Genomic DNA, 19,224 nt, shown 5'->3' with positions numbered 1-19,224 from the left:
AATTAGCACTTTGAATGTTGTAAGCTTGTTCTTTGTTTCTTGCACTGTATGTCACTGGAAGATGTGCCTTTTGTTTAAAATAATGGCATCTTGTAATCCCACGTGGAATGGGCCAGATGTCTGGCATGACAGAAATAAAATAAAACTAAAAAAATAACTATATTACCACATAACACAGAAAAATTCAATAAGGTTCAATTAAGTTTTATTTGTATATCTAAGGACACTTTACATTGTAAGGTCTAGACCTTACTACCAGTAGTAGTAGTAGTAGTAGTAGTAGTGAAAAAAAAAAACAACAAATCCCCAAATTCCAGGGTTAATCTAATGTTATTAGACAGCTTAATGCTTCTATATACTAACATATACAGACAGTCACAGAACTTGTGAGTCTTCATTCTAGCTGCGCTTGGCGTGGAGCATTTCAATGAGCAGGCTGCTGCAGGGTACATCGGCACTCTGGTATCTGCAGTACAGGTAGTCTTCAGTGAGGCTGCTGAGAGCACGCAAGTCAGACAGACACAGCAGCAGATGAGCAAAGCGCCCAAAGTACTGAGAAGAGGTGCACAAAGTGTACTCCAGCAGGGTTTCTTCAACCTGCTCCTGCACGCCTTCTATGAACCGATGGTCTTCAAGCTCTTTCACATCTGGTTGGTGTGAGAAAGGGAAAGTGACAACTAATGAATATACATAAGACTAAGGATTGTCAAACGTTTCCATACCATAGAATGGAGACCTGAAAAACTGTAAAGATCGGACAAATTAGACAGCTAAAGGGTTAGAAAAACAATGTTAATATTTGAGATAATTTTTTACCACACAGCCATTATGCTGTGCTTTATAGTTACTGTTGTGGGATTCCTGTTTTCAGTCGCTCACCACTCAATTCACCAAGTGTGTAACTCAAAGTTGTTGTTACCAATATGAAAAAAGCATCAGTTGCCACTAACCTGGATCAAAAAGGATGAGGAACTTGATGCAGGCAAACTCTTGGCGATCCACCTTTAGCATACTGAGCTTATCAACCAGCTCCTGGCCTCTCTGGATCAGGCTGGCTAAGGTAGGACCAGCATGAGAGGCTACGTCTGACAGCTCAACCTGAACCAAACACATACTAACATCATTACATGTTCCTCTGTAAGGCACAACTTTCATATTTATGACTCATACATCATGTTCAAGGCGATCATGTCTGAATTTGAATAAATTTATAACATATTATGGATTTATAGCAGACTATGAAATGCTAAGCCCATTTAGCCACCAGGCTTTGTTGCTATTGTTTACACCTTTTTGTCATTGTTAGAACTAAAATGTGATTTTTAAAAAAAGAAAACAAAGACAAGCAGAGATGACTCACTTCCTGTCCAGTGACCAGGAGCAGACTGCCCTCTCTGCCATACAGGACTTGTCTGGAGATGATGTCCAGGAGCAACAGTTCACTCCAGCAGCTGTGCAGTAATCTCATCTGATCGTTCACCTTGGAGCAGAAAAAAAGCCAATACAATTCAAATACTGGTTTTATCAGGCTTGTCTGCAAAATTACCAAAACCAAATTATATTAATGAGCTACTGGGATTAGTAAGGCGATTGTTTGGCTTGCAGAAACTCTCTTCTCTTGCACATGACAATCATGCAGACCCAGCACTGTGGGTGGGCAGCTGCCTGTGAATATATTACATAATATGTGTGGTTTGGGCTTTTGGTTTGGGGGGGGGGTGGTTGCTCTCTCCCCTCCACTCTCCAAAGTCTTGTCTAAGTCAGCACAAGGACGCAGACACACATCGATCACAGGTATGAGGAACACCAGCTTCCTGAAAACAAATAATTCTAAAAATATTTGTATAAAATAAATATTTGTAAAAACCTACTATTTGTGCTGTATTTGTATTCGGCTCCACCCCTACTTTGTATGTATATAAAACCAGACTCACCAGAGAGAACCTTACCGTAAGTTGTTTGAAGAAGATGGATGTACGAGCCCACTCCACAATGGAGAACAATGTCTGGTCAGCCATGAGGCACATCAGGCTGAAGGTGCTGGGGTTCCTGTGTTTGTTCCAGCCGGTCTGCTCCTGCTTAAGACGAGCTATGGTCTTATTCCTCAGTTGTAGCTCATCTGGATCACAGCGCAGGAACTCCATGACTAGCTGAGGAATCCTGGGACCTTGTGGAGTGTTTGAATATAGCTCATCTGAGTTCATGTAAATTCCTGCAGCCGAGCCTAATGGACTTACACAATTGTTGGTGTGCTCTAACTTGATTGTCCAGTTTGAGAAGGAGGTGAACTGGTACTGGGTAGCACTAAGTGGGTTGAAGGGCAGAAGTGAACACATTGACGGACACTGGTGGCCAGTCTGGTCATTCTGTGCTGTGGGTAGTGGGATGCTATGAAGGAAGGGATCTGGTTGGAGGTCGCCAGTAAAGGCCAAGTCTCTCTGGTAGCTTGAGGAGCACAGAGGTGAGCTGAGCTCTCTTCTGAATCCACTGGTTTGCATCAAGGTTTTTCTCTGCTGCTTGAGGGCACGGTCACGCTTGTACATCGGGCCAAATTTGTTCCTGCCACCTCGCATCCGATCTACACGAACAGCTGATGAGAAAAGTTGATTTGTTTACAGCAGTTCTTCAAGATGCTTTTCACTGGCATATGCACACGCTGTCATAATAGGTAGACTACCCTTATCTTTCTTATCCTGGACAACATTATGATGGACATATTTTGAAAGCAACTGGGGCTAAAATGTACAAACCCCTCTTTTCTGGAAATGGGGTTTGTAAACTGACTTAGCAAACTGAAATAATATTTGGTGTTACACATCTGTTACATTAATCATTCAAAGCACTTTGACATAACTGGTTAAAGCTCCTTTGGCAGCACTAACCTCATGAGCTTCATGGAGAAAATGTAATTATCTAAAGTTTACGTGTGGGACCTGACCCAAACTACACCTATTCTGTCTTCACACTATTTAACTTCCATACTTTCACTTCTGTTTGGCCCATCCTTCCTCACAGAGTGGTTCAGCTCAGACATATTACTAGGACGCCTGGTGTGAACGGCTCTCTGAGCAGCTCTGTTGACTTAAAGTCAGGGCTCTGACTGGGCCACTCCAAAAGGTGGATTTTCTTTGACTGAAGCCAGTGCTTATGGTCATTGCCCTGCTGCATCACCCATTAGCTATTGCACTTCAGCTGGTGGACAGCCACCCTAACATTATCCTGTCAGATATATTGATAAACATAGGAATCATTTTCCCCTTGATCATGGCAAACTGTCCAGGCCCAGAGGCAGCAAAGCAGCCTTACCATACATCATGATGCTCCTTCCACAGTACTTTACAGTTGGGATGATGATTTCATCTTGGTTTACAGTGCTCTTTTTTACACCTTACACACAGCAATGTGTTTTTCCCCAGTTCAACCTTAGTTTTATTAGTCCACAGAACATTTACCCAGTAGTGCTACATCTAGGCGCTCTTTGGCAAACACTGGTGTCCAGTCTCTCCAGTAACTCCTGACTCCTGATGTCAGTAGCTGAGGAGCTCACATACCTTTTCCAACACACTGTGAATGTTTGAATGATGTATTCAGCTACAGTACAACAAATTTAAGTGTTATTAGTTACTATGTATTTTTATTCATAGTTGTAACTTTGATGGTTTGACCATATTGAAAGGAAATATTCACACACACAAGTAAATCCAGCGGGTCCACTTACTTTTTATTGACATTGCATGTAAAAAATCTGTATGGACTGTAATCTAAAATGTTACTGCCAGGACTCTCACTAGCTGCCCTAAGGCTTAATTGACCCAGTTTCCCCGTGGGTCTGTTTCTAGCTGTAGGAGAGCAAGTAAAACATGATACACACCAAATCACTGAAAATCCTCTTAGTCAAGATCTTTTCACTAATGTATGTATATATATATATATATATGTATATCATTTAGCCAGTAAATGATATGTTTTTTGTTTTCTTTTTTCCAACATGATCCTTTTGAATTTTATGATATTAATTTTTACATTTATATTATTTATGTACTTGTTAATATGTTTGTGTACACTAGTTCATAATGTTTTTCGGAATTATATTTTCTGTTCATATTCATTTTCATATTGTGTTTTTTAAATAATTACATTGTTCATTTTGTATATATTATCAGTGTAGAACAACAGCAAATCTCAGGAGGTTACAACACCTGTCATTTAAGCCTTAACAAATACATGGACCCACAAAGGCCTTCAAATTGTGGGCCTGTAAGAAGAAAGACGGATTCTTGTCTTTCTTTTGTGGGAAACACGTAAATTCGAGGTGTTCTGATTGCTCAGTAACACCGAGACAGATTAATGACCTTAAAACGATTTGTATGGTTAAAATACAATATAACTCCAGCACCAGGACGGCAAGTCGAAATGAAAGAAACGGGTTAAAGAGGATATAACGTGCTTTAATCAGCGTACAATTATTATTATTATTACTGTTTCATAAAATACAAAGAAACACAAAGTAAAAACGCGAAATATCAGGAAACCACGCAGCGCATCCTTGTATTACCAAGATGACCCTCTTTGCCTTCGGATTACCAATGTGTACAGGTCTGAAGACATTTCGAGGACTAACACTAGAGCAAGAAGACGAAGAAATTATTCCTCATTTGTTGGATGCGCGGAAACGTTTCCATGTGGTCGTTTTAGGATACAGATGATATTTAGAATATGTGGTATTAAGAAAACGCTGGCTATAGTGCAAAGCCCACACAACACAGGTAACCGCAGTCCTTACCTTCCAGTCGCATGCCAACAAGAAGGCACTTCTGAAATCTGCAGAACGGACACCGCTTCCTCAAAGACTTGTCGACTGTGCACTGCTGTTTTTCGGCACAGATGTACTTCTTGTTGTTTTGAACCGTTCTTTTGAAAAAGCCCTGTGTTGAAGAAGAATATGGATCCACTTGAAGAAAGCAGCTGTAGATACCTAGACTGGCCATTTCTGTTTTGTCACACATAAAATAATGGATGCACCTGGGACATGCTCCTGCACAACATAGCATGCCAAACAGAAAACAGTGCAATCTAATCGGGACCCAGAGAAATAAACAAGTAAACAAATTTCTTAAGTATAATTCTTGTCTTCTCATACAGTTCTGTATTTTGGAAGTATTTTCTTTGTTGTATGGTTTATAATACAGAAACTTAGTGGACACGTTAACCAGCCGGTGCCATTTGCTACCTTGTCAACAGTATCTGCTCAGGCACTAATGGGGGCATAGAAATGTCCCTAGTCCAAGCATATAGTCTTAAATTATAGCCTACATTGTTATTTTGTAGAATGAATGAAAACACAATTTCGCGGTTTTGTAAAAAGAAAATAGGCCTGCATCTCTCTGTGGCAGGCTTATAGGCCTACTTAGACTAAGCCATTATATTTAAGTACCGTACACAGACAGGCGGCCTTGCATTTTATAGAATATATGATATAATATGACAAATTCTTGGAGAAGAACACCTTTCAATCGCAGCTTCCAAAATAAATACTTTGAATGTACATTTTTATTATTGTGGGTAGCCACTAACATTAGATAAAGGTTATGACAATGACCAACAAGAACTAACTGAAACAGGCTATTTGAGACTAAATGAGTACTAAACAATCCTCATCCGTTCTGGAGCGAGTCCAGATGTAAAACCCGCGTCGGCCTTTATTGGCTCCTAGTGCAAAATAAAACCCCGACGGCGTCCTTAAACCGATTTGGGCCAGAATATATGGAGACTCTGAGTGTACAGCTGTGTATATAACAACAAACACGTCCCAGTACAACAATATAAAGAGGAAAATAAAATGGACCTTGCAGCTTTCACAGGTCAGCAGACCGTAGTGGTACCCAGAGACTTTATCCCCACAGACTGGACACAGCTCCTCCAGATCTGCATCAGGTCTGTGCTCCATTCTGGAAAACTGCTCTGAAAAAGAAGGCAACGTTGATTATTCTCTTTTCCAACCGCAATACCAGTGAATGTGGAAAAACAGAAGATACCAAAGTTCGCACATCGCGCAGTTTATCAAATGAAAAATGCGAATCATTTGCACCTGCTGCTTTGGAAAATGTGACAAATAGACAACTCTGCTACAGCGTTTACTGACCGTCTTACCCGGTGGATCAGGCTAAGTGAACGCACAGTTGGCACAGCAGCGTGTTTTTCAGTGCACAGATCAGTGCACCACTGGTCTCGTCATCACCCTATGAAGGAGGGACACGGTCCTGACCCGATCTGAAGCTGCCACCAGTGGCCATGTCGGATCTATGAAGTCATCTTAGTCTGGATTTATTTACAGAATTGACATGCCTAGTGTTTCACGGAATGACAGCATAATTGTTTATATTTCTAGCTTAGTTACACAACTTTTCCAGTCTTCTGTGGCCCCTGTCCCAACTTTTTGGAAGGCGTTGCAGGTCTTAAATTCAGAAAATTAAAACCAAAATATATTCATGTTAACATTACATATCATAGTGGTACTGTTGCCAGATGAATATGGGAGGGTTTTCAGAACATTTCATTCAGATCTGGTATAAATGGACATCTATTCATTTTTTTCTGCATGTTTCCACCAGGTGTCCTGAAATCACCTTCACCTGCAGCAAATGGAGACAACATGAGACAACCTGTTCCATCCACTCCTGCAAAAGCAGGTGAGATCAGTTTAGCATCAATGTCTTTGCCTGGAGAATAAGATGCTCTCTCAGTGCATGGTCTTGAATAGCCCGTTTTCTTACAGCAGACAATTTGACTTGCCATGACAGGGACAGTTAGTCAGCATGAACAATAGCAGAATCCTGAAACTGACACAGCTAAATGGAATTAAGCCTTAATTGCTGTGACACATCTCTTCTATAAAACAAAAAACTGAGGACCACTCTGAGTCTGAATGGAATAGTCACACCTATTGATGATGACATTGTGTACAGGTGGGGCCAGGCTCCCCCTGACAGGATCCCTGGGGCCTTAGGGGCAAGGTCAGTGACAAGCTCCACAACTACTAGACCAAGTACAAATCTATGAGCCAGGAAAACGAACTTCTGAGCGACTCAGTAGCCCCGAGCCAAGCAAGGGTGGCTGAAATGCAGATGGAGCTTCAGAGTCAGAAGAAGTAGATCAGGTGAAAGAACTGTTTTATTTGGAAAATTAAGCATTTCACTATCATTATATCATTGCTAATCTGTCTGTTTGGTGTGTATTAAATGTCCTTTCTCTTCACTGAGTATCAGGGAGCGCTACAGGTCCTCTCTGGGGTCCATGAAGAGCTGGAGAAAGTCTTCAGTGAACTCTCCAACTTACAGTCCAAATATAAAGTCATGGAGTCTCTCACAAATGCTCAAGAGACAGAGCTACAAACTCTGAGGGTAACAAGTCTGCTGCAGTTCAGCTAATGCTACATATTGTGGCTATGTGGTATTATGACATAAATATGCCATTTGGCAGACCTGAGCCGGTGTCCTGGCTAACAGAGCTAGCGCCATACTGAACCTGTGGATTAGTACAGGATGTTTGTTTATTGCATGCATACGTTTTTCCAGATGAAGGTTTCACTGCAGGCTCTGGCTTGCTTTACTGCTGCTTTTCCTCTACAATTGTAACTATTTTTGGAAAATTGTGTTTTTTTTCCTTTTATTTTTTTGCTTATTAGCAATGAAAAACTAAATCCTTGTGTTTTTGCAACAACCAACTTGTCCTCTTCTCTCAGTGATATTTGTTTTCTATGCATTTTTGTGTAGAAAAAAACTGCAATATCTGTTTCTGTGACAGTTTTATCACTTCACAAACTACAAGACTAAATTCACTTTTCAGTCTCACACATGCAAAACTGACATTCAGAAGACTTGCTACAGCTTCAGTTTTGACAGAGTATTTGGCCCACAGGCTTCACAGCAGGAGGTAATCAGACGTGCACAATTTACACTGTACAGTAATCACAAACAAATGCCAATCTGGTTTTATTTATGAATGTATTTTGTGGCAGCCGAAGCAATAAATTCATGGTGATTTTGGTCATGGTGTTTGTAGGTCTTTGACGAGATCTCCCTGTTAGTGCAGCCTATGGCCAGACTGGCAGTGGGAAGACATACACCATGGAGGGAGAGGAGCACGAGGACTCCAGAGGTGTAATTCCCTGCGCCGTGCAGCAGGTGTTCAAGACTGCACACAAGCTGGCAGCACAAGGCTGGGATGTTAGTGAGTACCCTTTTTATTAAATACAGTTAAAGCATTTTAAATAATTGACTTATCAGTCTTAACTATGTTAATTACCTGGCCCTGTTGGTTAGACATGCTTTTGTTTTCAGTGTTTAATCACATTCTTATAAACTATAGATGTGATTTTTAGAATTGCTTTGATCTGCTCTGTGTATATACTAGCTACACTTTTGATTAAACTTGAACAATTTCGGTTTTATCTCAGTTCACCTTTACAGCAAGTTTTGCCGAGATCTACATCGAGACTTTTCAGGATTTGCTCTACACTGAGAAGACCAACAATGAGATGACCGTCACAAACCTGACGTATAAAAATGTCACCGACAAGTATCAGGTAAGGTGGGAAAGTAGCTCAGCTCAAGGTACTTGCACGTTAAAAGTTAACGTGCACAAATGTGATTGACTTTGCCTATTAGACATAGGTTCCACTATTTCAATCAATACTAAATGTATGGAGCAGTACGAAGAACTAGAAAAACATGTTAAAGAACAATAAATCAAATTGAATTGTCCTTGAAAATAATCTAAACAGTAATCAGCAATAATAAGAAAATTGGGCAATTGCTGATTAAAACTAATTAAAGAAATGTAATAATACTTAATGATGCAATGTTTTAGCACTTGCAGGATTCAATAGTTTTCATGTAAACTCAAATTCATCCTCTCACTTATTAATTTCGGGTAGTTTGAATGACCTTCTCCTTTTGCATTCTGCTTCGCTTTATTAAAACAGGTGATACCAACCTTTGCTGTATTTTAAAGAGACTAAATGTATGTCCCACAATGTCAACAACTGAACACAACTCTTTCAATAAGGGTTTTTGAAGAATTCCAAATTAATAAGAAGGTTTAATACTTGATTCAGATTGATAAAACGCAACCCTGCAGATGATCTGAGAGGTGAGCCTGCTTGTGTGGGTTGTTAACTGGTTGGTTGGGCAGGGTTGTTATGACCAAAACACAATCTGTGTTAAAATCCTTAAACCAGCCAACAACGAGGGCTGCTGCCCTGCAAAGTCATGGATGATCCATCTCGAATTCAGCAACAGCAGTTCAGCTGGACTCATCTGGAAGTAGAGTCTACCGTCCCGTGAGGCCATATACACAGTGTGTTCACAGATACATGGTAGCTCTTGTGTTTAAAGCCATGCAGCTCCTTCACAGTGCAGGTGTGAGAAATTGTTAAGCAGCTTTTCGTGAAACCTCCTTTGGGCAGATGGTTTTCTATGTTTGTGAAACATCTAAAGTCAATGTTGCTGTCTGTGAAACTTCTGTAAATAAACTGTTCCAAAACATAATTCTAGGTAATCACAGCCATAAGTTTCACATAAGTTGTACTGCAGACAAGTAAAAAAGATTGCAAATTCAGATTTAAAGAATAGTAATATATACACATACAATAAGCAATGAACATGACAGCAGTTCAGAAACAAACAGGGAACATCTGTTTTCACAAACTATTAAGCTTCACAGTAGACAGTGTATAAATATCCAAATAGTCAGATGATACAGTCTGTAGCGTAGGTTTTGTCTCAGACTCTCCATTCATCTCTCTGGCCCTCTGTCCGTCCAGTCAAATTAAAACACATTCACAGGCAGTCGTGGTCTTTACAATGAGCCCTGGTTGGAGCATAAGCTTCTAAATGTGCTCATTTGAAACCAGATTACTGCTGTCTAATAACAGAAATCAGGAGGAGGTTTACCCAGATTAGAGGGTTATCTGTAACCTACAGTTTAACTCCTGCACAGAGGCTGTGGGTACCTAATGATGAAGTGATCTCACAAGGCTTGGTTTCAGTCCCAGGGCAACTATGAGGAGCTCAATGTCAGCACTAGTGGAAGGAATGAAAAAGAAAGAATCAGCAGACTGAGGAGGAGGCATGCTGTGTGAAAGCTCATCAGCAGAAATGACGGAAGCATTTTGGAGGTGACAACATCTGGATTTTGTTACTGTCCATTTCACTGGCTCTCACTGAGACGCAGACACACCATAGCTGTATTTTAGCATCAGAAACAAACAGTCTAGCTGGAAAAGAAAGATGCATCCCTCCCTCTGGAAGGAACAGAACTCAGCTTTGCATGCAGCAACTTTCTTGTGCAGGTTTGTAACCAGCAATTTCAGTCTATTAATGCCACAGCTCTGGGGTTTGCTTTCTGCCCCCAAACGCAAATCCCTTGGGCACAAACACTCCTCCTGGCTCACTGCTGAGTGCAGAAAATTAAGAACACCTCTTGAGGTTTGGGTTGAACCCTGCAAACCATTTGACTGAACAGGTTTCATTCTTGTGTGATTGCAGCACACTGCTTCAGTTCACACATGTCTAAAACAAAGTGCATTTTCATCCACCTGGTTTTAAGAACGCTCCCAGCTTGAAATATGAGATTTAGCTCCCGCAGCTGCTCATCTCCATCAACCAATCAACCATCCTGCTGCTGCAGAATACCTCCACATCCTTTACAACATCACCACTCTGCTCATTCTGCTCAGAGTAAATAACTGAGACACAACATGCCAGAACAATAAACTCACAGAGATGTCTCAGATCTCAGTCAGCTGTTCTTCTGTTGCAGTTTCTTGAACGCAGCCCCGGGACACTGCCTTGCCTTACCGTGCACCTAGGCCTCATGTTTGTTGTCATGGGAACCAGCCTCCATCTGGTGGCCGACTCCCATCACTTGACGCTCCACAACTACTAGACCAAGTACAAATTTATGAGCCAGCAGCTGTCTGTCAGAGAGAATCCAGTCATGATGGCCCTTAAACCCTTGTTCCCGATGGGTACTAGGTCAGATTTCTCCTCTGAACCTCAGATACGGTGTGCATTTCCTGATTTGGTGGAGATACAACAATCCTGTAACCTGCCTTGTCTTCAGTTAGTCATCTCCTATGGAATTAGTTGAAACAAACATCTGAAAACAGACCTTAATCATCAACAGAAATGGATGCACATGCAAACGTTTCACACACCAACTGCATTGTGAGGATGTTTCAGTAGTTTGTATTCTTCAGTGAACTCCATCCAAAGTGCTGTAAAGATGCAAAGAGAACAAACCTGAGCCAGGCCAGTATTTGCTGTCCAGTGACAAAACTATTGACTTTTAATACGATAAGCTTCTGAGGTGAAACATTAGGCTCCTTAACTATTTTGCACGTAGACGCTATATATTCTATACCTTAAAAACTGCAGGCAGTCAGCAGTTTTAAAGGTTATGTTTGAACCCAGCACCTCACAGTCCATAAAAGATCAGCAGCAGGACACGTTTTTACACTGCAGAGCGGTGTGCTCATGTTGTGGCTCTGTTTGTCTTCACAGAGTGAGGCCATATGGCCTGAATTATTGGCACAGTGGTTTTTCCATAATGATAACTACTGATGGAAACATTTATTTACCCTTCAGCTGATGAGGAATGAAACACATTCACATGTTTGTTAGAGCTTAGGGACACACACACACTGTGTTATGGTTTTGTGACACTGAATACAAATACAGGAAAATGCCAGAGGGGGGCTTTTATTTTGAAATTCAAGATACACAGTTTTTCATTAAATCCAAAAAAATTAAAAGTAAAAAAATCAAATAAATGTTTGTCATGGAAATAAACTGTCACTTATAAAGCCTGTGCAGACTCAGTAGTGTTTTGCGTTGCTGCCATGTCTCTCTTTCTTATCCCACTCACTCCAGCACATTTCCCTATGTGGATGAACACTGACGGGAACATTATGCACAAATGATGTGTACTGGTACCAGAACCGGTACGCTCTTGTTAACCCAGTACACATATGACAGAACATGACCATATGGGGGAAGTAGATCTAGCTAGAAAGTCTGCCCCAAGCAGTTGTATTATTGGGGAAAACTGGGACAATGATGCAATATACATATTACTGCAGGGCTGAGACTGGGAGCAGGAGCAAAACATACACAGACTTTCACAGTAGTACTGTCACACGGTAGGTAGTGTATTTTATTGTCACAATAACAGGTTTAGAGGAAGAAGCACCCTTGGCGGAGTTCTGCACTTTTTGTGATGACAGGGAGTTTGTACAGTATGGATCTCTAACATGATGTCTTCTTTGGTGGTGTCTCTATTAAACTCACCACAGCAGGGCCCGCCGCCCCTGAAGGGGGGAAGTCTGAATGTTCTGCACCTTCTAGTGCTGGATAACAGTGGTGTTTCAGATAGTAATGTCATTTTTACATTTGTATTTTATGACACTGCATTTTCCTCAAGCCAAACCAGACCGCCATCTTTCTCTGAGCTGAACCCAGAGCTGTGAGAGTCCAAACAGCAACAGAGATGGGTTCATGAAGCTGGAGTCACTACAGCTGGGGCCTGTTGCACAAACGTAGAATTAAGACATCCAGGATAAATGACTGAGCTGAGCTCAATGAATCCAAAACACATGCGTCCAGGCTTAATTGGTTGCACAAAGCCCAATTATTGCTCCCTTATTTAGTTAATTTAGTGCCCAGTTGTTGTATGTGGGGGGAAACCGGAGTGCCCAGAGAAAACCCCCAGCACCACACTGGGCAGACTGCAAGCTCGCCTGGTCAGGTGTCATCTCCTCTGAACATTTTGAGCATTCTTTGCCTAAAAGCCTCTATAGAATATACAGCCCTTTATATATTAAAAATAAGCTATAGTGCTTAAGAAACCTGCTGGGCTAGATGTGGATGAGTCTATGAGTTGTTGCCCAATGTTTTCCGTTTGCTGTTGTTCTTGTTGTGGAGCACCTTGTCCTTCACACAAGGTCCTGGTAAGGTCCTGGGCTTATTGTCTGGGGGCCATGTTTTGTTGAGTCACAGATGTATTTTCTTGGTTCACAACATTATTGTTGTTGTCCATGTGTCTGACTTTTTGCAGAAAATCTCTGTTTTCCTGCATTAGAAGTCTGTGCCTGGACGTCTGCAGAGTCTTGATTTCCTCTCTCATGCATTCCTTTTCCTGTTCAAGCCCCCTCAGCTTTGTCTGTAGCTGTTCACTATTTTGTTGCATAAGATTGTTTACAAAAAAAGCACAGGGAAGAGATGACCATGCTCCATAACCAAAGGTGTGATGAGCTGATCATGGCCAAGGAGAGAGCAATGGACGACATGCGGCAGGAAACAGAGATTCTGAACAATAAAGTTCAGGAGTTAACCAACAGCTTAAAGGATGCTGAGCGCACCAGTGCTCAACTGCAATATGCAAACAATCTTCTGCAACAACATAGTGAACAGCTACAGACAAAGCTGAAGGGGCTTGAACAGGAAAAGGAACGTATGAGAGAGGAAATCAAGACTCTGCAGACGTCCAGGCACAGCATTTTGGATATGTAAACCGTTCTTACTTTATTTAGAGAGAAGATGACTATGACTTTGCCTTTATGTTAGTTTGGTAGAGGCTGGTGGGGGACCCGTAGGCCTACTTTGTGTTTTTTGGCCGTAGGCGCACATACCCACACACAGAGTACCAATGCATAGCACATTTGAAAGAGTATATACAATTTTCTAAAATTTACATCAAATTCAGTTTGTATTTGGGTCCAAGGCCCAGTGTTCTTTCACCACTGGACACCAGCGATGAAGTATTAACACTAAAATAGAGTCAAATTACATTATACACGGTATCATATCAGACCTAATATGTTCATTTCTCACATGGGAACAAGCGAGTCATTTCACTTACATTACTTACCATCTACCACTTAAAAAACTAGCATCACCTCCTCTTTCTAATCTTGCATCTGTTCATTTCCTCTGTGCTTAATTTGTCTCTTTCTCATGCATCTATGCATGTACCTGACCGTTGTTACATGACTAATGATAAACCCTTCCCAAATACGTATATATGGTCACATGGTCAGTTAATAAGACTTCCCTGCAGTGCCACATTGTTTCCTTTATACACAATATAAATGCAGTTTGGATAACAAGGTCTACTTCTTGCATGCCACATAATTTCAAAGAGTACATAACAGATGGTCATTTTGGCACAGTAAAAAGACCTTTTCAAATTTTTAGTACAGTTTTTTAGATAACCAGAAGGTGGAGGTGTTGCATTAGGCAACACGGTCTTATTTTGAGCCAAATATAATATCCACTCATTTGATACATGACAGTATATAGACAAACAAGAAACATGTAGACAGAGTGAATCACACCAGTGACATTATGATGGTACATATATGCTTTTTACAGATCCTAAAATTATTTATAGCCACTTTGTAGAATACATGTTTAAACCTGATGAGTTATTAAAGTTAGTAATGGGTTATTAAACCAATACCCAATGAATGAATCCAACAGGAATAGTTAATTTTCAGATGACTGAATGTACAACAGTGATGATACTAACAGCAACACATTATTTTCTGTGCTCCTGTCTCTTTTAGCTGCCTTTCCACTATTGGAACCTAATGAGTGGATCACCCCTTGCTTCCCTTAACCATCACCAAACAGAGCCTCCTGGGTTGATACCGACCATCCTGCTTTGTTTTTCCACTGTATTTTCTCTGTGTTGGTCTCTATTTAGAAGAGGGAGGGACTGCACCCCTCTCACACATGCAGGTGGCTGTGTGTTTACACATGGTACTTGTAATGCTAATACTTGAGGTGTAAAGACTTAACCAAACATGCTGTACTGAGGCATAGGCCCCCCATTACTCAAATCTCACAGTTTTTTTCTTGAATGTCTGCTGCATAAATGAAATGTGCTATTTGAACTTCCTTTGCTTAGCCCATTATTATTATTCTACCGACATACTGCTGCTACTAAAACAACTACTAGTAAAAGTAAAAATGTACAGATATTAATCTTTATGAAAATTTTTAGAGCAGCACAGCGGTGCAGTGGTTAGCACTGTCACCTTACACAAGAAGGTTCTGGGCCGACCCGGGGCCTTTCTGTGTGGGGTTTGTATGTTCTCCCTGTGCCTGCGTGGGTTCTTTTCGGGTACTCCAGCTTCCTCCCATAGTCCAAAGACAGCTTAGGTTGACTGGTGACTGTAAATTGCCTGTAGGAGTGAATGTGAGTGTGTGTGGTTGTTTGCCTACATGTCAGCTCAGTGATAGACTGGCGACCTGTCCAGGGTGGAGCCTGCCTCTTGCCCAATGTCAGCTGGGATTGGCTCCAGTGCTCTGTGACCCTGTTCAGGAATAAACGGTATAGATAATAGATGGATGAAAATATTTATTTCAACATACATTAAGAACATTCTCAAGATGTTTTGTGGTGTAAAAATGTGGCCCTTCATTGCACATTTATTTGCATTCTTCTGCATTTCACAATAATATCATTTGATTGTCAAGCAGCCCCAGTTTGATTTTCCAAATTTAAACTTTCACAAGTTAATCTATCAACAAATCATTAATTAAAAAACAATGCACACAATCTTATCAATTTTTGTAACTCATAAGGTGACATAACATATTGATGCTTCGGTTACTTGTAAATTGCTAAGGATTGTGCAGTGGATGGTTGGTGGTCACACACCTGTCTCCATAGACACAAACAGCTTCCTACACACTTCCTGCCTAAAGTTCACCTGTTTGTTAAATGTGCATAAAACAAGCATAATTTGGCCTGTGTGACAAGAGAATCAAATATTTTGTTACATTCATTAAATTCAGAATAAATCAAACCTTAACATAGACCACTACATGTGATGTGTTCATTTTCATTCATTTTATTCCATGTAGTACACTGATAAATTGTGTTTTAAGCGTAGTTCAACTGATCATATACATTGATGTACAGAGCTCTAATTTACTTCACAGTCAACATTTGGTCCTGGTTACGTACTAGCTAACTAAACTAATGTTAGCTTGTTTACCAACTACAGCAGGTCTTACCTTCGTCTCAGTGAACCTCTTCACCATCTCAGCCTCCTATAAAGAGTTGTTTTATGTCCATCTACGGGAGTCAATAATATTTCAGTCAAATAAGATCATCGGTATTATTTAAAAACTTAAAGAGCCCATGGCATGCTCATTTCCAGCCATTTCATTTTTAATCTTGGGTACCTCTAGGTTAGCTTTGCAGCCATCATAACTCCAAATAGTCTGCAATTATTTATCCGAGAGCCTCCTCCTAAAAATGAGAGGATGTCTGTGAACACGCACAACTCCTAAGACGAAGCTGTCACTGAGCCGTGAAAGACAATGAAAGAATGATAAAGTAATATTACAGGATTTCTTATTTATTTATTGTGATACTGCTGTGGTGGTGTTATTGTTTTCACGTTAGCAGATAACATCAGGACAGTACCTATTAACATTTAGTTACTCTGACAGGGTTATTTGTAGCTTTTGACAATCAGTAAAAGCCAGTCCAAGATTTACTCTTCTCTGGTCTCTGCACTGTTTCAGATTGTGAATGATTTTCCTACTTGTTTTAATTAAATAACTACTAAAGACTCAGCAGACTTCATGGCCTGCTCAAAGTCTAAAACATATTTAGAGTTTCTGATTTTTAAAAAAAATGTATACTCATGCATTATTATGGGTGCTCCTGTATTTTAGTGCTAGTTTGTGCTTCAAGTGTATACCTGGCTGTTTAGGAATTCATGAAAAACATTATTTCAACTCATATGTTACTGTACAAACCAGCAGTTTGTGTGCCAGCTGGTGACAAACATCTTTCACACTCACCTAAAACAGCAGGACAACTATCTCACATAAACCCCTAGCACAGTGGCAAGCTGCTAATGTAGTTGCATACAGGTGTCAGCCATCTTTAATGTTTATGACAGCGCTCATTCCCCTGTGTGCAGCTGTCATCAGGAGCCTGCTGTTATTAATGAATCATGTAGGAGCTTAAGTTTCACTGCAAGTTTGGGCCTAAAATGATTCTATAGTGCTTTATAAAACAATAAACAAATCATTCTCATATGCCAGGGAATCGACTCATATTACAGGCCGCAGGGATCTCTTGCAGTGACAGACTGTAGGATGGCCCCCTAAGTATGAATGTAAAAATAAGGATATGGAATGCTTTGTGTACTTGGTTGCTTGTGCACTTGACAATTTTGGGGAAGATTAAGGAGGTCTGTGTCGCTCTCGGGCGCTGGCAGACACCCAGCAGGGGCAGAAGAATAGAGGGAAAATGATCAAAATGGAATGGAAGCGGAGGTATGGGAGCTTCAGTGGGTTTAAACTGTGTGAACATTGGAGGAGTGCAGTTCGTGTTAGGTTCCTCTCCCAAACCTCAAATAATTACATTATCTCCATTTATTACAACTGCCAATGCAGCAGCATGGCATTTCTCTGCATATTTTTCTTAAAGAGCCCATGGCATTCTTTTCCGTGTTTTTTGACTTATTTACCATGTTACAACGATGAATTATCATCCTAGATGTGACCTAAAAAAATGAGGTGTACGTATGTTCTAGTATTTCTATGCAGAAGCAACTGTGCTTATATACATCTAACAAACTCTGGCTGGCGAGACTTTTTTTGTAAAAAAAAAAACATAAAGTGTAAAGTAATATGTGATAGTTTAAGGATTTCCTTGAATGGGCACAAATTCAGGCCGCTGCGTGTTCATGTGAGCTTGCCTGACATCCCTCGGTGCTATTGTAAAAGTGGAATTTTTTGACAGTTCACAGTTTTGTGGATATATTTTACCTCCTACTGCTGCATTGTGACCAGAGGATGTGGACAGAAATACAGGGCCTGAGGTTACTGCATGTCCGGGAATGTTCCTGTACAGGGACTCACTGTTTTACCTGAGCAGGTCTAACCTACAAGCAGCCGGACTGTGAAGACCCCGGTGGCAGTGACTGATCAGCTCATTAATGCTGGATTCCCCTGAGTACAGTACCGGTTTGTTTTGACTGCTTGAGGCCAGTGTGTCTGTTCGGGCAGATCTGTCTGCTTCTATTTTTGTTTTTATTTTTCATTCATTACCCAGTGACCAAGTGACTTCATTGTGCTGTTTAGCTGACTGTATAGACACTGATGTTTCACATTTTCTGGAAAAAAGCATGCCTGCCTCTGTTGTAAAGTTAGTCTTGGGAAGACTGAAGTAAAGGGGTACAAGTATGTTGAGAACAGTGAGAATCCACAGTTATACTAAAAGTACTATGTATCTACTCATGCGTGTTGCTACTTGTACTGTCATGTAATTGTTGCTTTTAAGTAATATTTACAGTTTTTCCAAATTTGCTTTCTAATGTTTTATCTATATATGCGTTAATTCATCTGTGTGCATTGTGTTAAGTACTGTGCACCTCTGAATCACCTGGGAAGTGTTTGTTGTATCCAGACGTTGTTGGGCAGCAGGTTTCATCATGCAGGAAGCCGCGGACATCTGTCCCAGTCTCTATCTTCCACCTGACTGAACTCAAACCATGGCCTATATCTATATGCTGCTGTGTGCATGTATCACTTTTATGATCAGTTGTTTGGCAAAGAGGCGACTGTGTGTCTTTCAGCCAGCAGTCTGATGGAGTGGAACAAATTAAGTTATTCCACCTATATTCACTCACAGTTCATACAAAGAGGAGGAAGCGATTTCTTGCATGGTGTGTAAATAGTGTTACTGACTCTCACTCAGGAAACCAAGTCAAGAGGTAGGTGAACTAGATGTACTGTTTACTGACCCAAATACAGCTTGTGAATCTGTCATATGTAAGCTCTAAAATCAAATCAAATCAAATCAAATTTTATTTGTATAGCGCCAAATCACAACAAAAGTCATCTCAGGACACTTTACAAAGTAAGGTCTAGACCTTACTGTTATCAATATTATTACAGAGGGAAAACCCAACAAATCCCCCTTGAGCAAGCACTTGGCGACAGTGGGGAGGAAAAACTCCCTTTAAAGGAAGAAACCTCCGACAGACCCCGGCTCTTGGTGGGCGGCCTTCTGCCTCGACCGGTTGGGGTGAGTGGATAGAGGAGAGACAAAAGAAGAAAAGCAACAAGACACAACAATCAAACACTGATCAGGTCGATGTGGCTGGTGACTGCTCGTCAGAGACGTAGAGCT

The 19,224-nt window shown here is 40.8% G+C and overlaps 2 protein-coding genes and 1 long non-coding RNA gene across 9 annotated transcripts in view; 1 reads left to right on the top strand and 2 right to left on the bottom strand.

Moving 5' to 3' along the window:
• Positions 1-398, bottom strand: part of LOC109970845 (proteasome subunit beta type-7-like) — a 9,085-nt gene extending 8,687 nt beyond the window's left edge. Inside the window, exon 1 of the mRNA XM_020618699.1 lies at positions 360-398. Within this exon, the coding sequence (XP_020474355.1) occupies positions 360-398 (39 nt within the window). The remainder of the gene's footprint in view (positions 1-359) is intronic.
• Positions 244-6,245, bottom strand: LOC109970838 (nuclear receptor subfamily 5 group A member 2). Of its 7 annotated transcripts, none has more exons than XM_020618680.1 (7): positions 6,151-6,245; positions 5,846-5,961; positions 4,784-4,925; positions 1,950-2,590; positions 1,361-1,480; positions 951-1,098; positions 244-647 (listed from the first exon to the last, which is right to left on the bottom strand). In XM_020618680.1, the coding sequence occupies exons 2-7, from the start codon at positions 5,945-5,947 to the stop codon at positions 400-402; spliced, it is 1,401 nt and encodes a 466-aa protein (XP_020474336.1). In that variant the 5' UTR covers positions 5,948-5,961; positions 6,151-6,245; the 3' UTR covers positions 244-399. The 7 variants fall into 7 exon arrangements, with proteins under 7 accessions (XP_020474336.1, XP_020474337.1, XP_020474340.1 ...); XM_020618681.1 differs by having other exon boundaries at positions 6,143-6,239; XM_020618684.1 differs by having other exon boundaries at positions 5,846-5,956; positions 6,151-6,224.
• A 120-nt stretch (positions 6,246-6,365) lies between these two features.
• On the top strand, positions 6,366-6,890 carry LOC109970841 (uncharacterized). Its single transcript, XR_002276461.1, has 2 exons — positions 6,366-6,452; positions 6,612-6,890. It is a non-coding gene; the product is annotated as an uncharacterized LOC109970841 (long non-coding RNA).
• Positions 6,891-19,224: the final 12,334 nt, after the last annotated feature.

The sequence above is a fragment of the Monopterus albus genome, unplaced genomic scaffold, assembly GCF_001952655.1.
Source record: "Monopterus albus unplaced genomic scaffold, M_albus_1.0 scaffold209.1, whole genome shotgun sequence".
In the NCBI taxonomy this organism is placed as follows: Eukaryota; Metazoa; Chordata; class Actinopteri; order Synbranchiformes; family Synbranchidae; genus Monopterus; species Monopterus albus.
This window is presented reverse-complemented; position numbering and strand designations above follow the sequence as displayed.

Bases quoted from the DNA above. Each gene is read 5' to 3' on its own strand.
- LOC109970838 (XM_020618680.1), bottom strand. From the start codon at position 5,947: ATGGAGCACAGACCTGATGCAGATCTGGAGGAGCTGTGTCCAGTCTGT. The intron at 4,926-5,845 runs GTCCATTTTATT...TCTTCAACACAG, and splicing joins TGACCTGTGAAAGCTGCAAG to GGCTTTTTCAAAAGAACGGT. The intron at 648-950 runs GTTAGTGGCAAC...CACACCAACCAG, and splicing joins CCTCATCCTTTTTGATCCAG to ATGTGAAAGAGCTTGAAGAC.